The 22,500-nt window shown below is 25.2% G+C and overlaps 1 protein-coding gene and 1 long non-coding RNA gene across 2 annotated transcripts in view; one reads left to right on the top strand and one right to left on the bottom strand.

Moving 5' to 3' along the window:
• Positions 1-22,500, top strand: part of LOC136087853 (proton-coupled amino acid transporter 1-like) — a 76,759-nt gene that overhangs the window by 8,639 nt on the left and 45,620 nt on the right. Inside the window, exons 2-3 of the mRNA XM_065811452.1 lie at positions 14,857-14,974; positions 15,105-15,162. Of these exons, the coding sequence (XP_065667524.1) occupies positions 14,860-14,974; positions 15,105-15,162 (173 nt within the window). The 5' untranslated portion in view covers positions 14,857-14,859. The remainder of the gene's footprint in view (positions 1-14,856; positions 14,975-15,104; positions 15,163-22,500) is intronic.
• LOC136087852 (uncharacterized) overlaps positions 17,631-22,500 on the bottom strand; it is a 5,464-nt gene continuing 594 nt past the window's right edge. The window contains exons 3-4 of the long non-coding RNA XR_010642121.1: positions 22,265-22,394; positions 17,631-17,871 (exon numbers count right to left, since the gene is read on the bottom strand). This is a non-coding gene — a long non-coding RNA (uncharacterized LOC136087852). The remainder of the gene's footprint in view (positions 17,872-22,264; positions 22,395-22,500) is intronic.

Below are 22,500 nucleotides of genomic sequence, written 5' to 3'. Positions count from 1 at the left end.
TTCAAGATCATGTATATTATCCAGAAGTTCTTTTTCATCAATAGAAATATCTCTAAAACATATGTCACAAGTATGACCATTGATACCATCAAGAGGAATGTCAAGTTGTAATATCAATTTAGTATGTTGAATATCAATTTTTTCAATTACAGATTTAGCGTTTATAAAGTAAGTACCTCCAGATCCCTGGCGAAGCTTAGAAAAAGCTTTTTCAAGTGGATCTGTTGAAAACCAACCTAATAAGACATACTTTGCTCCATTATTCAACAAGGTTTCTACGAGATCAATAAAGCCATAACATGAATGCGCTATTGCATTGCTAGTATCTAACGTAAGCTGTTTTACACGCTTACCTGTAGGTTTCATAAAATTTGACAGTTCAGCAATATCTCGTAGCAGTTGTAACTGTTGATCACCAACTGAGTGGATTTCTCTGCATAATTCATTTCTAAACCGAATGCCAGCACCAGGTGCTTTGACATTAACAACATTCGAAAAAAAATTATTTTTTCAATAAATACAGCAGTACCTTCAAATGCTTTATTTTCAATCTCTGGATGCGTTCTTAATGCAGCTACTGTTTCTTCGCAAAAAACAGACAAACAAAACTTTACAGATTGTCTCTCTATTGGTTTTGGATAAACTGATTTAGCTGTAAGTTTAGAGAGTTTAAAAAAACTATTGCACTCAGTTTTATATAAAGTTTCTAAATCACTCCACTTAGCCAAAGCCAGTTCTTTATTGATCAAAAATTGAAGTTTGCCAGACTTTTCTGTCAACCAATTGTTTCGTATAGATTTTAAGAGATGCACATAATCATACAATAAATATATACCTGATGTTGTTAACCATGGTTTACTATCAACTGTTTTAAACATTCCAAAAAATCTTTGATATACACGGTTACCATCAGTAATTATTACCAGTGTCTTACTATTTTCAATATTATTTATCGTATCAACAATTTGTTGACATTGAGCAAACTGAAATTCAGAGGAAAGATTTGCAACAGGTTGAGCTCTACATATAAATTCTGGACCTCCAAAAAGACATTTAATCATAATTGATAAAATTGTTTTAGCTAACTTTTCAGGGTAGTTTACTGCTTGACCAAACAAAGCACCTTTTTGGTAAAGCAATGAAGCTTTGACATAGACCTCATCAATTAGTAGTATGGAAGTTCTTTTCAATGGATTTAAATTCATAAAAATACTATTTATGAAACTTAGGTCCTCCATTGAGCTTATTTTCGAAGTCAATCGTGTTAAAGTCCTTATACTTGGCAACTTGTAGTCAATACACAAACAATCATATAAACTTCGTCGCATAGCAAAATATTCATATGCTCTACATATAAAATCTGGAGTATATAAAACTTCACCAACATTAACTTTTCTCATAGCATTAAGGTGTTCGAATAGAATATTTGACTAAAGCGACTGATTCTTTATTTTTTAAAAATCTAACTGCTTCAAATAAAGCTGATTTTGTTTTTATTAACTTTAATTTGTTTACAGCTAAAGATGAAATATTACAAGTTGTGCCATTATGGTTAGCTACAAATGAATAATCATTGAAAATTACTAAAATAAATAATGGAACACCAAGTTTGTACATTTTTGATTGTATGAGTAAACTTTTTTTATTAAGCTGGAAAACAATAACATCGTTATTATCACTTAACAAAGACTAAATATCGTCAAATACAAGTTCATCCTCTTTTAGAAAATCATTTAACTCATCTGGTAAAATGCTTCAAAAACCACTTGAAGTTACAGTTTTTCTAACTTTACTTGCTGGTGTGGCTAAACAACTAGACGGAATATTTTTAAAAACAGATGGTGGGTTTAAAGGTCGTTGCTTCCCATATGCGCGATGTCAAGGCCTGTTATTATAGAAAGCCGTGGTCACACATAATATAATATTCTGAAACTAATAAACAAACATCTAAATTAATATAAGTAAATTTTTTCTTTGATCATTGCCTTCATATCCTATCTTATTTTCATATCATAATCTATTATGGTATTATTTATATAACATATCACAACAATATTATTAAATTTGTGATGTTCAAATATCATATGAACATTCTCTAACATGTTCATATGATATTTGAATATAGTTTTTGAGTATATAATCTGCAAACAATTGACTGATGCAAGTTCAAATGTAGTCAAAAACCAAGCATGCATGCATGGGACACTGCAGTGTCCCACAAAGAAATGCTGGTTTGAAAGTCAAAGAATTCCAAATTTTCTTTATTAAAAAAAAATTAAAATAGGGGGGAGATAGGGAGGTTTCTGTAACTTTTTTTAGGCTCCATAACTTTTAACTTTAGATATAATAAGGTTCATAAAACTCAAGGGATTTATGAAGTACACGGAGGAAATAAAACAGGATATTTACAGAAACTTTTCAATTTTTAATCTGGAGTACCACAGTGTAATTGGGAATAAAGTCTCTGGGTCTAGTATTCAAAGTAATATGATCTAAAGTAATATATAAATTAAATAAAATGCTTTAAAATGCATGCAGTTATACATATAACTCCTGATATTTAACTATATGTATACATAGTTATACATAAAATTTATAATGCTTGAACAAATATGTATACAAATATGTATACATATACGTATAACTATATGTATACATAGTTACACATGAAATTTATTATATAAACTGATTTTTTAAGGTTATGCTTGAACAAATTAGTACCAATTAATTCAAATTCAAGATTTAGTTAAAGTTCAAGTTCTTATTTGTTCATTGTTTTTTCACTATTTTATATTTATTTGTTCAAATTTGTTAACTAGTACTAATTCTTACTACAGTAAGAGTATTTAACACTGTTGAACGTGATTTTATTAGTAACTTAATTTTACTTTCAACATATTTTGACAACACCCTTTACATTTTAAATGATGACAGCTTTACTTTTCTATTGATGTTAAATTTATTACATTTCAATAACTCAGATTGAATCTTAACTGAATTATTGTAAGCTTTGTAAGGGTTTATTGTATATCAAATGGTGTTGTAAATAAAGTAAAAATAATATATATATATATATATATATATATATATATATATATATATATATATATATATATATATATATATATATATATATAGATCTATAGTTTGTTGTCTTTGGGAAGAGCGGAAGGAAAAAAGCGATTCTTACGCCAACACATTCATCACTTTTAATTAATTACTTTTGACTTTCGTCCAACATTTGCGTGTTGGACGAAAGTCAAAACCATAAATTTAATTACAAATTAATTGTTATATAAAAAAACCACAAAAACGCAAATTTAATTGACCAGAATGTTTTTAAAAATATTCTGAATGTTTTTAAAACATTCTGAATGTTTTTAACAATATAAAAAAATTTTTTTTTTAATTTTTTTTAAAAAAATGTTTTTATTTTTATTTTTATTTTTTTTACTGTAAATCATGCGCGGAGTGTTGCTACATTGACTATCTTATAGCCTGACTCGCAAGGGAGTGCAGCTACATCGACTGACAAATAGCCTGACTCGCAAGGGAGTGCTGCTACATCGACTGACAAATAGCCTGACTCGCAAGGGAGTGCTGCTATATCGACTGACAAATAGCCTGACCCGCAAGGGAGTGCTGCTACATCGACTGAGGGTTTGGTTGGGGCAGGCAGTCTATCATTATTAAAAAAACAAAAATTCCGGTCTTGCATTTTAATTTTTACTTTTTGTCAACAAAATATGGAAAAAACTTTCGGACAACATCTACGGGTTCTATATATATATATATATATATATATATATATATATATATATATATATATATATATATATATATATATATATATATATATATATATATATATATATATATATATATATATATATATATATATATATATATATAGTATTTAGACTATGGGATCATCCATAAATGATGCCAGTAGATAGAGGGACAGTGTGAGTTAAACAATAATTGACAATGGGGAGGGGATGTTGACACCAAAATAATGTCAATTAAAAAATTTAATAAAAAAAAAAAGTAAAATATTTTATTTAAATAAAAAGTAAAACAATTTATGCTAGCTATGAGCAGGTTTTAGAGGTATTTACACCAACAATGTGGTCTAAAAACTTCTTTCTTTTGTTGCTTAAAACTGTAGAGGATCATAGGAAAAACTTTAAATTCAGAAATTAGCTTGCTTATCTGAAAGAACAATTTATGTTTGTTTTTTTACTTTTAGTACTGTTGAGAATAAATGTATAATTGAACCAGAAAAAAATTGATGGTATATGCATTTTTTATATTATATTAACAATTCAGATATACCATCATAATATGATAACAAAAACTGACATGATTTTCAATGGGAGATTGCAAAAAATTGACTGAGTTTGATAAAGGGTGAAGGTGTTCAATAAACCGGGTCATCATTGGACATCATTATGCATAAACGACCCTATGATTTAGGTAAAATAAGTAATCAATTTGCCATAATCCTCTTTAGAAAGTGTAAGAAAAAAGCATTGTTATGCTGAGAACCTACCTATTGAGCAAGCTTTGACTACCTATTTTATAAATTTGAGAGACAGAAGTGGAAGTGTGAATCGCAAAAGAACTAATAACAATGCTTTAAATTGATTTTAACTTTGTAGACTAACATTAATATAGTATTTAGAAATAATAAATGAAGTTTACATAATTTTTATAATTTGTATTTATTTCCATTAATTATCAGTTGTCAGTCTCTATTTTTTAAAATGAATTAAAAACTAATTATTTATAGTATAATAATAATATATAAATACTAGTTTCCCAATGCTATTATCATCACAATGTTAATGGTATTCGTTTTAAAGTGAAATTTTGTATCAATTTTATTGTTTTAATAATATATATATATATATATATATATATATATATATATATATATATATATATATATATATAACATTGAAATTTTGTATTAATTTTATTATTTTAATGTTATATATATATATATATATATATATATATATATATATATATATATATATATATATATATATATATATATATATATTATTTTTACTATATTTACAACACCATTTGATATACAACAAACCCCTACAAAGCTTACAATAATTCAGTTAATATTCAATCTGAGTTATTGAAACGTAATAAATTTAACATCAATAGAAAAGTAAAGCTGTCATGATTTAAAATATAAAGGGTGTTGTCAAAATATGTTGAAAATAAAATTAAGTTATTAATAAAATCACGTTCAACAATGATAAACATTCTTACTGTAGTAAAAAATAGTACTAATTGATAAACTTGAACAAATAAATATAAAATTAACAAAAACAATGAATAAATAAGAACTTTGACTTGAACTTTAACTAAATCTTGAATTTGAATTAATTGGTACTAATTTGTTCAAGCATAACCTTAAAAAATAAGTTTTTATAAAAATTTTTATGTATAACTTGTTATACATATAGTTAACTATCAGGAGTTATATGTATAATTACAGTTGTTTATATAAAATAATATGCTTTAAAATGCATATAGTTATATAACTATATGCATTTTAAAGCATATTATTTTATTTAAACATAACTTTAGATCATATTGCTTTGAAAACTGGACCCAGAGGCTTTATTCCCAATAACACTGTGGTACTCCAGATTAAAAATTGAAAAGTTTCTGTAAATATCCTGTTTTTGTTCCTCAATGTAGTTCGTAAGTCCCTTAAGTCCTAAGGACCTTATTATATCTAAAGTTAAAAGTTTTGGAGCATAAAAATAGTTACTGAAACCCATTTCCATCCTATTTTTTTCTTCTTTTAATAAAGAAAATTGGGAATTCTTTGACTTTCAAACCTGCATTTTGTGGGACACTGCAGTGTCCCATGCATGCAAGATTGGTTTTTGACAACATTTTAACTTGCATCAGTTAATTGTTTGCAAATAATATACTCAAGATATATATTCAAATAACTATTTTATTATCCTAATAATACGTCTATTTGCACAAATCTTAATCTTATTTCTATAAAGAAAGATAAACATTATTCGTGGTACTTACATACTTGCTTGCAATTCTCTATAATAATATAAGATATTTTCACACAATATAAACGTAACGCAATGCAATTACCATGTGTGTAAATACCATATGGTTCCGACATGTAACCCATATGGGATTACCCACATGGGTTTAAGGTGACACATTTCCATACGGATACCACATGGGAAAATCCGTCCCACGTAAATCCCATCAATCCCACACGGAACCCACGTGGAACCCATGTGGGACGCGGTTTTGTTTTTCACTGGGATTCCTCGATCATTAAAATCATTCATACTTCTTCTTTACGATCAGTTTTTCCCCTCTGTGCAACCAATCTTATCTTGGAGAATTTGTAAGAATTGAAACTTGGTTTTTGCCTCCCAAGTCATGTTAAAAAAGCATGCCAGCATTACTCCTTTCATCTTTTTATTAACCAAATGGCTATTTGCGTTAGAATACTAAAATACCCTTTTGTGAGTTAGACCTGTTTGCGTTGCCGCCAAATGCAAAAGAGAGTTAATGGCCGTAATTGCGATAGAAGAGAATGCCGCTTTTACTGAATGGCTCAATGAGAACAAAATTGAAAATTGAGGGTCTTAATATTTTAAATGATGCGACTGTTTCAGTAGAATCGGACTAATACAATCATATCAATCGAAAATTATTTCGAAAATCCTTGGATGGACAAATAGTGAGGCAAGCTCCTTTGACACTTTGATTAAATTTGATATATAGAGTATGAGTAACATTTTTTTCAGTGAGGCCTATAAGAACAAACAACTGAAACAAAAGTGGAAATACTAAATAAGCTACTGATTGATATTGAAACACAAGAAATGTAATTCATGTGAAAAATTCAACAAAAATGCTTAATTGAGAATTAATGTCAATACTGATATGGAGACTTACTTTTGCTTGTTGATATCTTACTTTTTTAATAAGTTGATGCACGTTGATAAAATATGTACTGCCAAATCATTGACGATGTTTTCCGAACATTTTTTTTAGTGGGTCAGTTGTGAATTTTCTAAGTATTGAGTATTTAAAAAAATTCTGCAAAAATATTTTGTAATGGCTACTAAATCAAAATACGTATGAGCTGAAGCTACTCCTGTATCTCTTGTTAAATGAAATTGTCTGCTGCCTAGTTTGCTGGTCATTTGTTAAGCTATTGTTGCAAGACTAAATAAAAATGATAATCTAGCATCTGCTGGAGTTGTTAAAACTGCTCTATCGGGATCTTTATCATCGAATATCAGCACGCAATCCAATTGTACTGACAATTTTCCAAAACTTCACAGTTATTTGAATAAAAGTAAAGGTGTTGTCTGCTTCTTTTATATTAAACTTAGATTTTAGAAGAGGTGCAGTTTCTTCGCAATAGACTTGTAGGCAAGCAGACACCTTTTGTCTTTCAATAGGTTTCGGTGCAACAGACACAATTGTAGGTTTAAATAGTTTAGACAATATTATCTTCTCCGAGTCTAAACAAACTAAAGATATTTGACCAACATGCATATTTAGTTTCCCCATTATGTTCATAACGTAAATTTTTACTTTTTTCTGTAACCACTTATTACAAACAGTTTTAAGTAGATGCACCATGTCATATAAAAAGAACATATTGTCTTTGCCCAACCATCGACCCGCACATTCAAATATTTTAAATAGTACATTATTTACACAATTATTGTCACATATTGTCGCAACCGGAATCTCTCCAGTGCTCTTTATTCTCTCTAAAACAAATTGAGTTTGTTTAAACAGAAATTTAGAATCTAGCTTATAAACTTGTTACATTTTGCAAAGATATTGTGACCCTCCATAAAGTGACACAAACATAAAACTTAAATTGGAAGTGGCTAAAGAGTATATTTACTGCTATTCCAAAGATTGAGCCAGCATGTTAAGTAAGAGATGAATAGATGTATACGTCGTAAATCAATAGCAAACACTTTTTTAGCATTTAATTTTCAAGTTTTGAAAAAACTGAGTTTAAAAACTCTAAATCATCCATTTCAGAATCCTGTTTTGAAGCTAGCTTTGTTAGGAAGAAATACTTGGAAGTTTATAATCTTCCCTTAATCTTACATATAATGATCTTGAAATTATTAAGTATTCAAATGCTCGTACAATAGTTTCTGTGTTGTATTTTATTTCTAGCTGTAATAAAACTCATTTCATGGCAGGGGAGGATCCAGGATTTTTGTTAACTGTAACAAAAATGTTATATTATTATTTTTTCCGTCTGAAAAAAAATAAAATAAAATGAGTTCTTGCTTTTCACCTTTGCCAACAGTATGAGGCACCCTAGCACTGTTTCTTTCTCCGTCCGTTTAGAGCGGAAGAATGTCACTTCATTTACGCGACTTAAAAACAATCTAGTTAAACTGAATACTCTTTAACGAAATGGTAGTTTACTTGTCTTTTATGACTTTATACCATGAATAAACCCCTGACCGAACCCTTATTCTCAGTTGATGTAGTTGATGTATTTACATTTAATTCTTAGTATTCCTATTGCAATCAATGTATTTATGCCAAATAACACACAAAAAGTTATTATATAAATTTATTTATATATTTAGATCAACAAAATATTTGTGGTTGTTAAAATTTGTTGTTAAAATTTAATTTTTTAACTTAATTCAAATTTGTTTTAAAACACATTATGCTTTATTTAATGTCTTCCTTTATAAATTATCTAAAAATAGACACTCCAACGATTCATATAAATTTATAAAAACAATTTATAAATAAATTTTCACATTTTTAATAATAAACATTATTGCTTCATTACAATAAACATTTTGTCAAATAATTAAAAAAAAAATAGGTTTCAAATCAAATAAAAAATAGAACTAATGTAACTTATATTGTTTTAAATAAATAAGAAGTTCTTTTAAAATCCATAAACAGCAAACTTCAGGCATATTACAATTAACAATAATACAATTGACAAATCTCAGCAAAGAATGAAAGCAAAAGTGTGAATAAATAAATGTCAACCTAACAAGGCAAACTTAATACGATGGTTCTTTGTTTAAAACGACATAAATCTGTTTGATTTTAGTGTAGAAAGTTTTCAGTAGTTTTTGATGAAATAATATAGGAAAGTATATTGTGATGATAACCCGAAAAGAAATTTTAATGTGGGCAATATATGGCATTTGCATGTTAACCATATATTTACCACTCTCCTTTATGGGATGGCGTTGGTGCGGGCCATATGTGGCCATAATGTTTATACCACTAAAACTACACTAAATAAGAGCGAACGCCAAAATTCATTTGTGCGTGAGGGTCATGTGGCCCACGTGTGGGAAGCATATGTTAATCATATATATATATATATATATATATATATATATACATATATATATATATATATATATATATATATATATATATATATATATATATATATATATATATATATATATATATATATATACATATATATATATACATATATATATATATATATATATATATATATATATATATATATATATATATATATATATATATATATACATATAAATATACGTTAAATTTTCCTGTTAAAGTATAGCGTGGCTTTCGTTCTCTTTTAGTGTGTTTGTTTCTCAGTGTGTGAGCTTTAAGTGCAAAATACTACACTTTCATTAAAACTTTACTCACAAACACATAATTATACAATAACATTTCATTAAATTTATTCATTCGCTTTTCTCTCGATGCATACGTCTACCACCACGATCTGATAAGTTATGCAGTAAAGCGGTGATGGCTTTGTTAACATCTTTTCTGTGGCAGTTTTGCAATGCCTTCGAACAGCAACTAAAAAAGAGTTAATTATTTATTATTTAGTTGATACAAATAAAAAGTTCGTTTATCAAGGGGTAGTGTAAGTTTTATTAATAAAAATAATGTATGAACTTTGAAAAATGATGCACTTTAATGTAATAGCTACTATACATATTTGCAATAAACTTTACAAACGCCTAAATAGAATGTTTGTTTGACCGTTTCCCAGAGTGACAACAATTTTTCTGTAATTCATCAGTCATGAAGACGTTCAAAATGTTTCGTACAATGTCCGATATGTATTATCCACCTGCTGTTGCTAGGCAGGTAATCTAAATACAGAAAACTAAACTATTTATAATAGTTGAGATACATTTAAACTATATTATAAATCAAAAGTGATTAAAAAATTCTAAAAACACTAAACTATATAAATACATACATGTATACATACATATATGTAATTAATAATAAATACAATTATATAATTTATTAGAAACTATTTATATAATAAATATTTAATAATATTTATAATTTAATTTTTATTATAAATTTTCAATCGAACTTGAATGAAAGAGAGAATATGCAGTTGATAAAATTCGTATTCTACATCTTTCCCAATCTTGATTGAGAATCTGTCTCTTGCGTCGCATTCCTCTCAAAGAAGTAATACTGCATTTTGGCCACATACACTCGCTGTTTCCAATCAATCATTCCTTTGGAACATACTCCACAGTATTTTCATTCAGGAAATGAACAAATTATATCTTTACACTATAAAGTATATAAACAATATAAACTGTTTAAATATAAATGCACATTATATAAAACTCTAGGAATTAGAAAAAGTAAAGTCAGCAAATACCGTTTATATATATATATATATATATATATATATATATATATATATATATATATATATATATATATATATATATATATATATATATATTATATATATATATATATATATATATATATATATATATATATATATATATATATATATATATAAATAAATCAATAATATAAACAAATTCGGAGAAAAAATATCAATAACATTATTAATTTAATTACATTGGTTGCCACTTTATTTTATTTCAGAATATTTTTCCGATTCTTTTAATCGATTGTGTTAAGATGATTTTTTCTCTCTAAATAAAACTAAGATGTTTGGAAAATTTTATGTTGGATAACAAGCCCCAAAACAATTTAAATTTTCACAAAAAACTACTTAAATTAAAAAAGTGTGACGTCATGCAATAATCTAGGGATTTTTATAAAAGAATAAAATAGTTTAAAATTTAAAATGTGGTCTAATGCAGCAAGATAGTGTGTTTTATATGAATGGCCCGTATGATAACCTCATCTATTTTCGCATGTATTTATTTAATGAGTATACCACATTAGGTGGAATGATTATGTAAACCCCATTATGTGTTCCGCATGTGGGCCGCACGAATTATCAGTTTATATATCCATAATCAACTAGAATATAGTTTTACACTTTTATTCCACTTATAAGCATTATGACCACATGTGGGCCACATATACTTTTCTTATCGGGAATACTCAATTTCAATAAAGTAATGCAGTAAAGCATAAAAATGTTGCAGTCAAATAAACTTTATCTTTAAGTTTATTTGACTGTTTAAGAAAAGCCATTGAGTAGTGTTGTCGAAAAGACTTTTAATCCACCTATTTCAAATGATTTTGGATATTGACCAAAGTTTAAAAAAATAAACATTATACTGATCAAAATATCATATTCGTTAGGCAAATCATAATTTCAAAATACATCTTTGGTTTCAAAGAACACTTAAAAAATATGTCTACAGATACTTTTCTTAAATTTCTAAATTCTGTTTCAAGTAATTCTGTAAAAAATTTTCCTAATATAAAAAATTCGAAACAAAAGTGTTTCACTTAAAAGCGTTTTAATCAGCTCGAATATTTCTTCACGTGTATAATTTATGAAATGTCTTGTGACGTGTGATGATGTTTTATGCCTATTTTCCAATTTTTTTTTTGCATAATGCTTTATTGCTAAAATCCAAAACAAACCATTTTTTGTTTATCATTAAGATCTCTCAGAAAAGTTGTTAATTATTCTTGAACCTGAACTATATGCCCACACTTTTTACATTAAGTTTTCCATTATGTAACAGCAAGTTTAATAAATTCACTTGTCTTGTTAACGTTTGAGATGTTAGAACTTTCAGAGTGATTAAGAAGAGCATTGTAATTATTATCAGAAAAAAAAACCTTTGCTTTCTGAGTCCATTATGTTGTATGTTTTTGATAACCTGTACAAAAGTTAAACAAAAGAAGAATTCTATATGTAGTTTACCAAGGTATTTCATAAAATGTTAAAGTTAGATTTTTATCCCATTTAATTGCCTTTACTTTGCTATTTCTACTTTCTTACTGATTCTATAGTTGAATAAATTCAATCACATAAAAATTAGGAATTTACAGGTTTTCACAAAATTTTCAAAAGAAATTAGGACCATCAAACATACAACTTGTATTACAAGTTATCATAATATTTTTTGAAAGAGAATTCATATCATTGGTTTTTCAAAAATAGCAACTTTCTAATACTATAACATTTTTGTAACATAACCTTGTCGCCGAGAATAATAGTTCCTAGTAGAAATTTTCAGAGTAAGTAAAATTTTTTCAGAGTAAGTAAAATTTTCAGAGTAAGTAAAATTTTCAGAGTAAAAAAAAAAGTAGGAGAAAGTTCCTTGCAACTTTAGAATAAACCTTTTTTAAGTTTTAATGCCAATCAGATCATATATTAAAGTCTAAAGTACTAGTAGACATTTTAAAACTCGAAATAGGTAAACATACTATCGAACGTGTATTTTTCTCTGCAAAGTTTATAAGTTTTAAAAACTTTTTTAAATCGTTTGGTTTCATTATTCAGCAATAAACACATTTTACCTTATTTTGTAAACATAACAAATTTCACCATTTTCATTATACAGGCCTGTAAGAACAATAATTACATTGAAGGAGCAGTGCTCGATTTAGGGTAAAACAATCTTAAGGCTATTTTTATTATAGCCATTTTTTCAGTCAATTTTTTCAAATTTATTTATTTAAAAAATTTAAAAAAAAAAAAAAAAAATTGAGCTGATTGTAGCAATTGCTTCACTTGCTATAGCCTAGATCCGCTCTTATATAAATATATATATATATATATATATATATATATATATATATATATATATATATATATATATATATATATATATATATATATATATATATATATATATATATATATTGGTATGTGACATGAAAATTTTAAATTAATCAAATACAAGATTCTTATATATCATTAGAAATAGATTTATTACTGTGTTTCAAATTATACGAAAAGTTATAGTATTTTAAGTGTTGAATTTCTTATATATTCATTTGTTAAAGAAACGGTATCCGAATTAAGAGTTTTTCTTAACTTTATATGTCATAACTTTGTCAGTTCAATAAGCGTTTATAACACTCTCTAATAAACTTAAAATATAGATTTTTTTGAAGGAAAAGAATGGCTCCTAGATCCGCTCCTGCATGGATGTCTTGCAAACTATTTATTATATTTTTGGATTTTAATATGTTATTTAAAAAAAACAATAGCTTCTTGTAATTTTGAGCAAAAAGTGAATATGAAAATCCTGTTTTCAGATAGAGATTCAATTGTATGTTAAATTCCACAAAAGCATTGCTCAAAAGTAATATCATTCTTGATCTTAAGCATAAATTTGACAGTCGAAGATTTTTTTCCAAAGTTTATAGTCTGAATTATCAGCAACTATTCCCCAACTAAATACCAAATTACATTACTTACACCAAAAGCAATTTTTTTACTTTGTAACTTCTGATGTAATGAGCTTAAGGATGTTATTTTATCACTGATAAAATTGCATCCTATAACTGATGATATCAGCAGCTAAAAATATATCAAGTTCATCGGGCATAATATTCAGGGCAGACAAAGATGCTTTAAAGGTTGTTCTTATTGGTGGTGAAAGAGTAGGTTTTAAACTTGACACATGTGAAAACTGATGGAGAAAATTCTCTTTAATAAGTCTTTTATGAGCAAATTTGGTTACTGTTGGATATCCAGATAGAAAGTGTCTTGCACAAACGAGTGTAGCTACCCTGCCAGGTATATTGTCTCATGATGCAGCATTCACCCAACAAGTATATTCTACTTTTTCATAAGAAAGCAGAAAAACCTTTTTTTTATTTTTCTTATTGTAATTTTCATTACAGCTCGTCACACAACATCCAAATGTTTTTGATTCGTAAATTGTATCACTGTCAGTTGCAACTAGATTTTTTTGTTTCTAACAACTCAACAATCAAATTGAGTACTTTTCTTCGGTCTTAGAACGGTTAGCAGCCGCATTCTATCGTGACAATAAAAATTATTTAATTCAATAACAAACTTAATAAATCTAATTATTTCAAAACTATCTAATACATAACAGTATATAGAAATTTATTACATTAAAAAAGCAACAACGTTAATATAATTTTTTTTTACAAAAATCAAGGTATTAATAAAAGTAAATAGTAGGATTAATTTTAGCTAATATTATTGTTATTACTATTATATATTTCTGTATCGCTAGGGTAATTAGAAGATCTTTATATTAGACTTCTCAGAATTTATAAACCTTAAAGTAACTATAAATAAATAATCAGATTTAATTTCGTATAATAACAATTTACTTATATTGTCAATAATTTCTATATTCACAATAATTTTAATTTATGAAGTTGGCTTCGTTTTAAAATAATATACGAATATATATATATATATATATATATATATATATATATATATATATATATATATATATATATATATATATATATATATATATATATATATATATATAAATATATATATATATATATATATATATATATATTTATATATATATATATATATATATATATTTTTTTTATATATATTATGTTGTGTTATAGAAAATGCATAAAGAAACTTACCCGCTTCTTGTCGAAACTAACTTGAATGTAGGAAATCAAAACATACATGAAAACGAATGCAAATCTTGGTCAGCAAGTGATGTTGATACAAAAGAAGGTGATATTGTTGTATAAATAAAATATGTTGTAATTTTATATACATTTTTTGTGCTGAATAAAATATTTGTACATAAAACGTTATTTATTTACTAAAGATAATTTTCATACTAAAAAAATATATTTTTCAGAATACAATTCAAAAACATTAGAAACTAAAGGTTTGGTGAAGACACCCGAAAAAGTGACGTAAGATTTTTTTTTTTTTTTTAACACTTATTAACTAGAGTGTAAAAAAGCAATTAGTACGCAAAGCACTTAGCAATTAGTTGCTTACGTTGGAAAATGTTCAAACAATATAATTTTCACACCAAAGTCTTACAAAGATTACTTCACTAAACAATTTTAGTAAAACTAAATTTTTATCTAAACCTTTAAATTAAATTTTAGCAATCAACTTTGTTATGACTAAAAATCTAAAAAGTTTATTAAGTGGCATTTTTTTCAGAGGCGCTTAATACAAGAAGGTTTAATGACTACCTAGAGAGAGAACGATATTTAAAATTGTATTACAGTCTTAATAATATAATTATTCTAGCGGCAAGTCAAAATGTTGGTTGAAAATTAAAGTTCACAAATATATATATATATATATATATATATATATATATATATATATATATATATATATATATATATATATATATATATATATATATATATATATATATATATATATATACATTTATATATAAATATATATATATATGTATATATATATATATATATATATATATATATATATATATATATATATATATATATATATAAATATTTTATTATATATTTGTATATTACTATATATATATGTATTTTAAATATTGTAAAGAAACGCTTATTTAAATGTTCATATATATATATATATTTATATATATGTATATATATATATATATTTATACTCTTCAAGGAAAAGTTTAAAAACTTCAGTGAACAGCACCAATGGTTTGAGTAATTAATTAATTCAAATTGGGCATTTGTTTCACCACACTTACACCAAGTTTCCGTTACACAAATAATTTTAGACTTGTGTTTTAATTTATTCAACAAAAACCTAATATTTTCAAAATTTTTATTTAAACTTCAAACATTAATGTTCAAAATTGAAAAACTATTTTTATTTTTGTGAAGATATTGAGAATTTTCAATAGCTGTATAATATTGGCTTTCAAATATTTTTTGATTAAATTTATTAGCGTCATCGAGAGAGTCAAAAATAACGTTTTTTTTTAGTAAAAGTTGGCTGTCATCGAGGCCCGAAACCCGGTCACCCGTCTCGCCTGAACATCACACTATCCCACACATTCATACTGAATATGGAAATATTTACAAATATAAAGTAAAATTTAAAAATAAATTTAAATATAATAAAATTTTCTTTGTTTTAGTGGGAAGTTAAAGCCATTTGTTCTAATTTATTATTATGTTTATAATATTCAAAAAATTTGATAGTTAAAATACTTTTTAATCACATTAATATTTACCTTGTCGAGTTATAGACGAAGTTTTGGTCAAAAAAAAAGTAGAGTATTTATTATAGAAAATGCAATTATAGCTATTATAACAATGTAACTCCGATAAAAAGTTAGGATAATGTTGCAATTGTTATAACAACATTGTAATTACAATAAAAAATTACGTTATGTAACCAACGTTATGTAAACAACATTCGCAGCTAGTTGTTATAACGTTGGTTACATAACGTAAATAATGTATGTAAAAACATCGCAAAAAGCATATTCTTTTTACGATCTAAATCCAACGTTGATCCATTGTATAAACCCAACGTTATAATAAACCCAACGTTATAATAAAACCCAACGTTATAATAAACTATAAAATTACAAGTAGTAGTAACTACAAGTAATTACAAGTAATTACAAGTGTTTTCCGATACTTTAGTACAAGATTTTTATCTGAAGAAATGCTGACTTTTAGTAACTTTTGAACTGAATTGAATTTGCTCTTTTGAATTAAGTAGGATAACTTTTTTATTTCTTTCTCCTTTTGTTGTTGTGATTTTAATTTTTTGGTTTTTGCTTTTTCTATTTTTTATCTTCAGTTAACAGTATCGTCCACAATTATTTTCGTCGCGTCCATAATTATTTTCCTTGCAGTCCATAATTATTTTCGTCGCGTCCACAATTTTTTTCGTAAAAAAAAAATACTTTAGTATTTTTATTACGAAATATCCCAGCAAACATGACAACGTTGAATCAACGTTGAAAACCGGTCGCAAAAGATGTTGCGGAAACGTTGACAAAGTAATCGATTTTGCAAAGATATGTAACGCTGTTTAATAGACGTTGATTAAACGTTATTGCGTAACGTTGAAAAAACGTTACTAAATGACGTTACAAAAGCGTCGCAACTAAACGTTGAAAAAGCGTTACATAAAAAGCGTTGAATAAACGTCGCAACTTAGCGTTGAAAAAACGTTACCTAAAAAGCGTTGCATAAACGCTGTTAAAGTAGTCTATTTTGCAAGGATTTGTAACGTTGTTAGTAAAACGTCGATTTAACGTGACACAAAGACGTCGAGTAAAGGATGAAATATAACGTTGAATCAACGCTTAAATGCGCTATAAAATATCGCAAAATATTATTAAACGTAATTAAACGTGGCTATAATATATATTGAATTGGCAAATAAAACTAAATTGTAAGTTGAACTCTGCCCTCGCAATATTTCCAAAATCAGTTTTTAATACAAACAGCAATATACAATGATAAATATAAAAAAGCTTAACATATACAATTTATTGATATATATATAAAAATATAAATATTTTCTTTAAAATTTATGTGTGTGAGTGTTTGCATATATACTTATGCAATATATAAAAATACAATTAACAGGATATCGTATCGATAGGCCAGGATATCATTGAGATACAGAATCTAAATCAAAAAACAAAACTTGTACCATTAGTAGTCTGAAAGCAAATGTAAAAAAAAAATGTTATTAAATTAGTATAATCATTATTAAATTTAAAAAGTAAAAATATATATATATATATATATACATATATATATATATATATATATATATATATATATATATATATATAATATACATATATATATATATATATATATATATATATATATATATATATACATACATATATATATATATATATATATATATATATATATATATATATATATATATATATATATATATATATATATATATACATACATATATATATATATAACTTATTTATATATATAATTTATAATTATAGGTTCAGGTATCACTCCATTGACTAGTTTTTAACTATATGAGTGACACCTAACCTTATTTATGTGAGTTTATAAATATTATTGTAAATTTTCATATTTTATGGTTAAATAAATGGATCATTATTATTATAACGTCTGTTCACAAAAAATCCGGACTGATTTCAAATGTACACAAATTGTTCTAAATTTCGAATTTTCGATTCGAAATTTTTAAATTTAATCGGTCAACAACAACAGTTTCATTTTGTGGCAAAATTGAGTTTAAATAATTAATTCAAATAAACATGGAGCATCTAAAAGAGAACGATGTTAGAAATGTGATTGGAAATTTTTATAAACAAAACATAAACAGTGGAAAGAAATTTACAGTGAATCATTTTAAGAAAATGGGAATCGCTAAATCTACAATTTATGACATAATTAAAAGGTCTGAAAATAATTTGCCAATGAATAGAAAAATCGGTTGTGGCAGAAAACCTTTTAAAATTACACCAGAAAAGAGAGAGTCCCTGATTGCAAGAGCAGAAGAGAGAATCGGGATTTCGCAAAGAAAATTGGCACTAAAATATAAGATAAGCGTTTCATACGTAAATAGATTATTAAGTATGCATGGACTAAAGTATACCAAAAGAAAAAATGCACTAAAAACAATAGAAAAGCAAGAAATTAAACAAAAGAAAAACTTATTAAAACTTTCAAAAACTTTTTTCAAGCCATCAAATGAGTTTGAAATCATCATGGACGATGAATCTTATTTCTGTGTAAATGGTGCAAATTGTTCACAAAACTCTGGCTACTATACAAAGGATAGTTCTCAAACTGATCATAACATTAAATTCAACTTCAAAAAAAAGTTTGACGGAAAAGTTCTCGTTTGGATTGCAATCAGTCGTTTTGGTCATTCATTGCCTTATTTTGCTGTAAAAAACTGTACACTTGATGCAAAAACTTATTCTAAAGAATGTATTACAAAAACACTTCTTCCATTTATAAATTCCAAGCATCAAAACATGAAAATTTTATTTTGGCCTGACGGAGCGAGATGTCATTATGCAAAACACACATTAGAAACTTACAACACTTTAGGTATTAACTTTGTCGACGCTAAAGATAACCCCCCAAATGTACCGCAGTTAAGGCCAATTGAAAATTTTTGGGCACATTTAAAAGCAAAAGTTTATGGAAATGGATTTACTGCGAAAAATCTTGACCACCTTAAGAATAGAATTTGATTAAAGTTGAAAGAGTTTGATCCAGACTACTTTTTCAACCTAATGGATTCAGTCAAAACTAAAGTTCGAAAAGCCGCTGATTTAGGACCACTTTCGGTTATAAAATAGTTAACAATGTCCAGTCACTCATTTTAGTTAAAGTTTATATATATACATATTTATTTATTTATTATACAGTAAACTCCCGGTTATACAAAATGGCACTTATTAAAATTGTCTGCTTATTCAAAGCAATTTTTATTTCCTTTGAATTTTCTTTAACAAACTCATGCAAATGCTGTTATGCAGAAATGCAGTTATTCGAACCTGCAGTTGTTTAAAATTTCAGTTATTCGAAACAATTTTTGCTCCCCTTGAAGATAAAAAAACACATTTAAGGAACAAAAAATAAATAAAAAATGGACTATATTTTCAATGAATTGTAAAATATTTATTATTTTACAAGGATAAAACTAAAGTAGCACCAAATTCCAAGGGTCTTTTTCTTTTTTACTTTCTACTTTTATTAAAATTTGAAAGAAACTTAAAGTAGGTCATTTTAAAGAGCATATTCAGTTATTAGAGTTTCAGGTTATTCGAAATAAATTCTTATACCCCTTGGAGGTTCGAATAACCGGGAATTTACTATATATATATATATATATATATATATATATATATATATATATATATATATACATATATATATATATATATATATATGTATATATATATATATATATATATATATATATATATTTATATCCAAAAATAAATTTGTATATATATATATATATATATATATATATATATATACAAAATTATATAATTTTGTATATATATATATATATATATACAAAATTATATATATTTAAACAACTTTAAAAAGTATTCTACACAATAGAGTGCTCAATGTTCTTAAAAGAACAGAGCAATTATATTAGTACAAAATTATATAAAAATTATATAATTTTGTATATATAAATTTGTATATATTGTATATATTTTGTATGTATATTAAGTGATTTTCTACTACTAATATACAAAATTATATATATATATATACACAAAATTATATAATTTTGTATATATATATATATATATATATATATATATATATATATATATATATATATATATATATATATATATATATATATACAAAATTATATAATTTTGTATATATATATATATATATACAAAATTATATAATTTTGTATATATATATTTACAAAATTATATAATTTTGTATATATATATATATATATATATATATATATATATATATATATATATATATATATATATATATATATATATTCAAAATTATATAATTTTGTATATATATATATTTATATATATATATATATATACAATATTATTTACGTCAGAATCTATATAACTGCAAAAGTTTTAAGTTTTTTTTTAAATTTGATTCCAGAGAGAAAAAAAAAACATTTCTAACTCTTTTTAACTCAATGCAAAAGTAACTCTATTAAATGAACTTTGCTAACTTACAGTTTTTCTGTCTAAAATAAATGTGACAAAAGTAAGAAACATCTACATTTTTATTATGAAATATAATGCTTTGTCAATAACTATTTACTTAAAAGTATTAACATCAAAAATATTTTGTTAAAGTTATTAACAATAAGCATTTTAAACTATATTTTTTGGAATTTATTTTTAAAAAAAGTTAAAATAATAATAATGGTTTATCATCAAAATTATTCATTGGACATCAGATCTTGGGTCACTTTTGATCGAAAAAAGGGCTTAACCTACAAGCAATGTGATGAAAAATATCAAATATCAGTAAGTGGTGTTAGGAAGATGTGTATAAAGTATGAAACAACTGGTTCTGCTGAAAATCATTTGCAAAACTGCATATTAACAAGTGTGAGGCATTGTGGAACTTAGTGTTAAGGACTGATAAGAATAAATGTCAAATACTTGGCTTAAAAACGACAAAGAGTTTGGCACAGACCTTGTGATGCACTCTTAGATAGAAATCTTACAAAAACAGTCTAGCATGGAGGTGGTTCGCCTATGGCTCGGGGATGTTTTGGTTCAAATAGTGTGGGACGACTGGTGAATGTTGAATGTATAATGACAGGAAAGTTGTATGTTAATTGGCTTTAAAAAAATTTATGTCAATCCGTTTAAGAATTGATCGCAAATTTTTTTTTCACCATGACAACGACCCTAAACACACATGCAAAGCGACACAACAGTTCCTAAAAAAAAAGTAAAGCTAACATCGTTAAATGGCCGCCACAAAGTCCAGACCTTAACCCTGTTAAAAATATATATGGGCAATTTTGAAATCTAAAATAATTGTAAAATAGCTCATTTCATTTAAAAGAGTTACTTTTACAATGATTTAAAAAAAATTATAAACTTTTTTTTTCTTGATTACAATCAAATTTTTGAAGTTATGTAGATTCCATTTTAAATAATTTATTTTTTATAGTTTGAGTTCTAAATTTATTAAAAATATTATTACTATACATGTATATATATATATATAAATATATATATATATATATATATATATATATATATACATATATATATATATATATATATATATATATATATATATATATATATACATATATATATATATATATATATATATATATATATATATATATATATATATATATATATATATATATATATATATATATATATCTATATATACATATATATACACGTATATACTATATATATATATATATATATATATATATATATATATATATATATATATATATATATATGTATATATATATATATGTATATGCATGAATTAACTAAATTAAACTTACTTGAATAGTTGTAACTATAAACCATCAATTTAAATCATATAATGTACTTTGTTCATAAGATGGAAACCAGTTAAAACCATATCATTCCTCTATCTTTGATCCACCAGAACTTTACTAAATAAACTTACACCTAAAATCAAATTATCACATGTCAAAAAAATTTGAACAGTATTATTAAAAATCAGATATGACTAATAATTAATATTAGGTTTTATATATTCTTCACCATAAAAAAA

This window comes from Hydra vulgaris, chromosome 12, assembly GCF_038396675.1.
Source record: "Hydra vulgaris chromosome 12, alternate assembly HydraT2T_AEP".
Taxonomy (NCBI): Eukaryota; Metazoa; Cnidaria; class Hydrozoa; order Anthoathecata; family Hydridae; genus Hydra; species Hydra vulgaris.
This window is presented reverse-complemented; position numbering and strand designations above follow the sequence as displayed.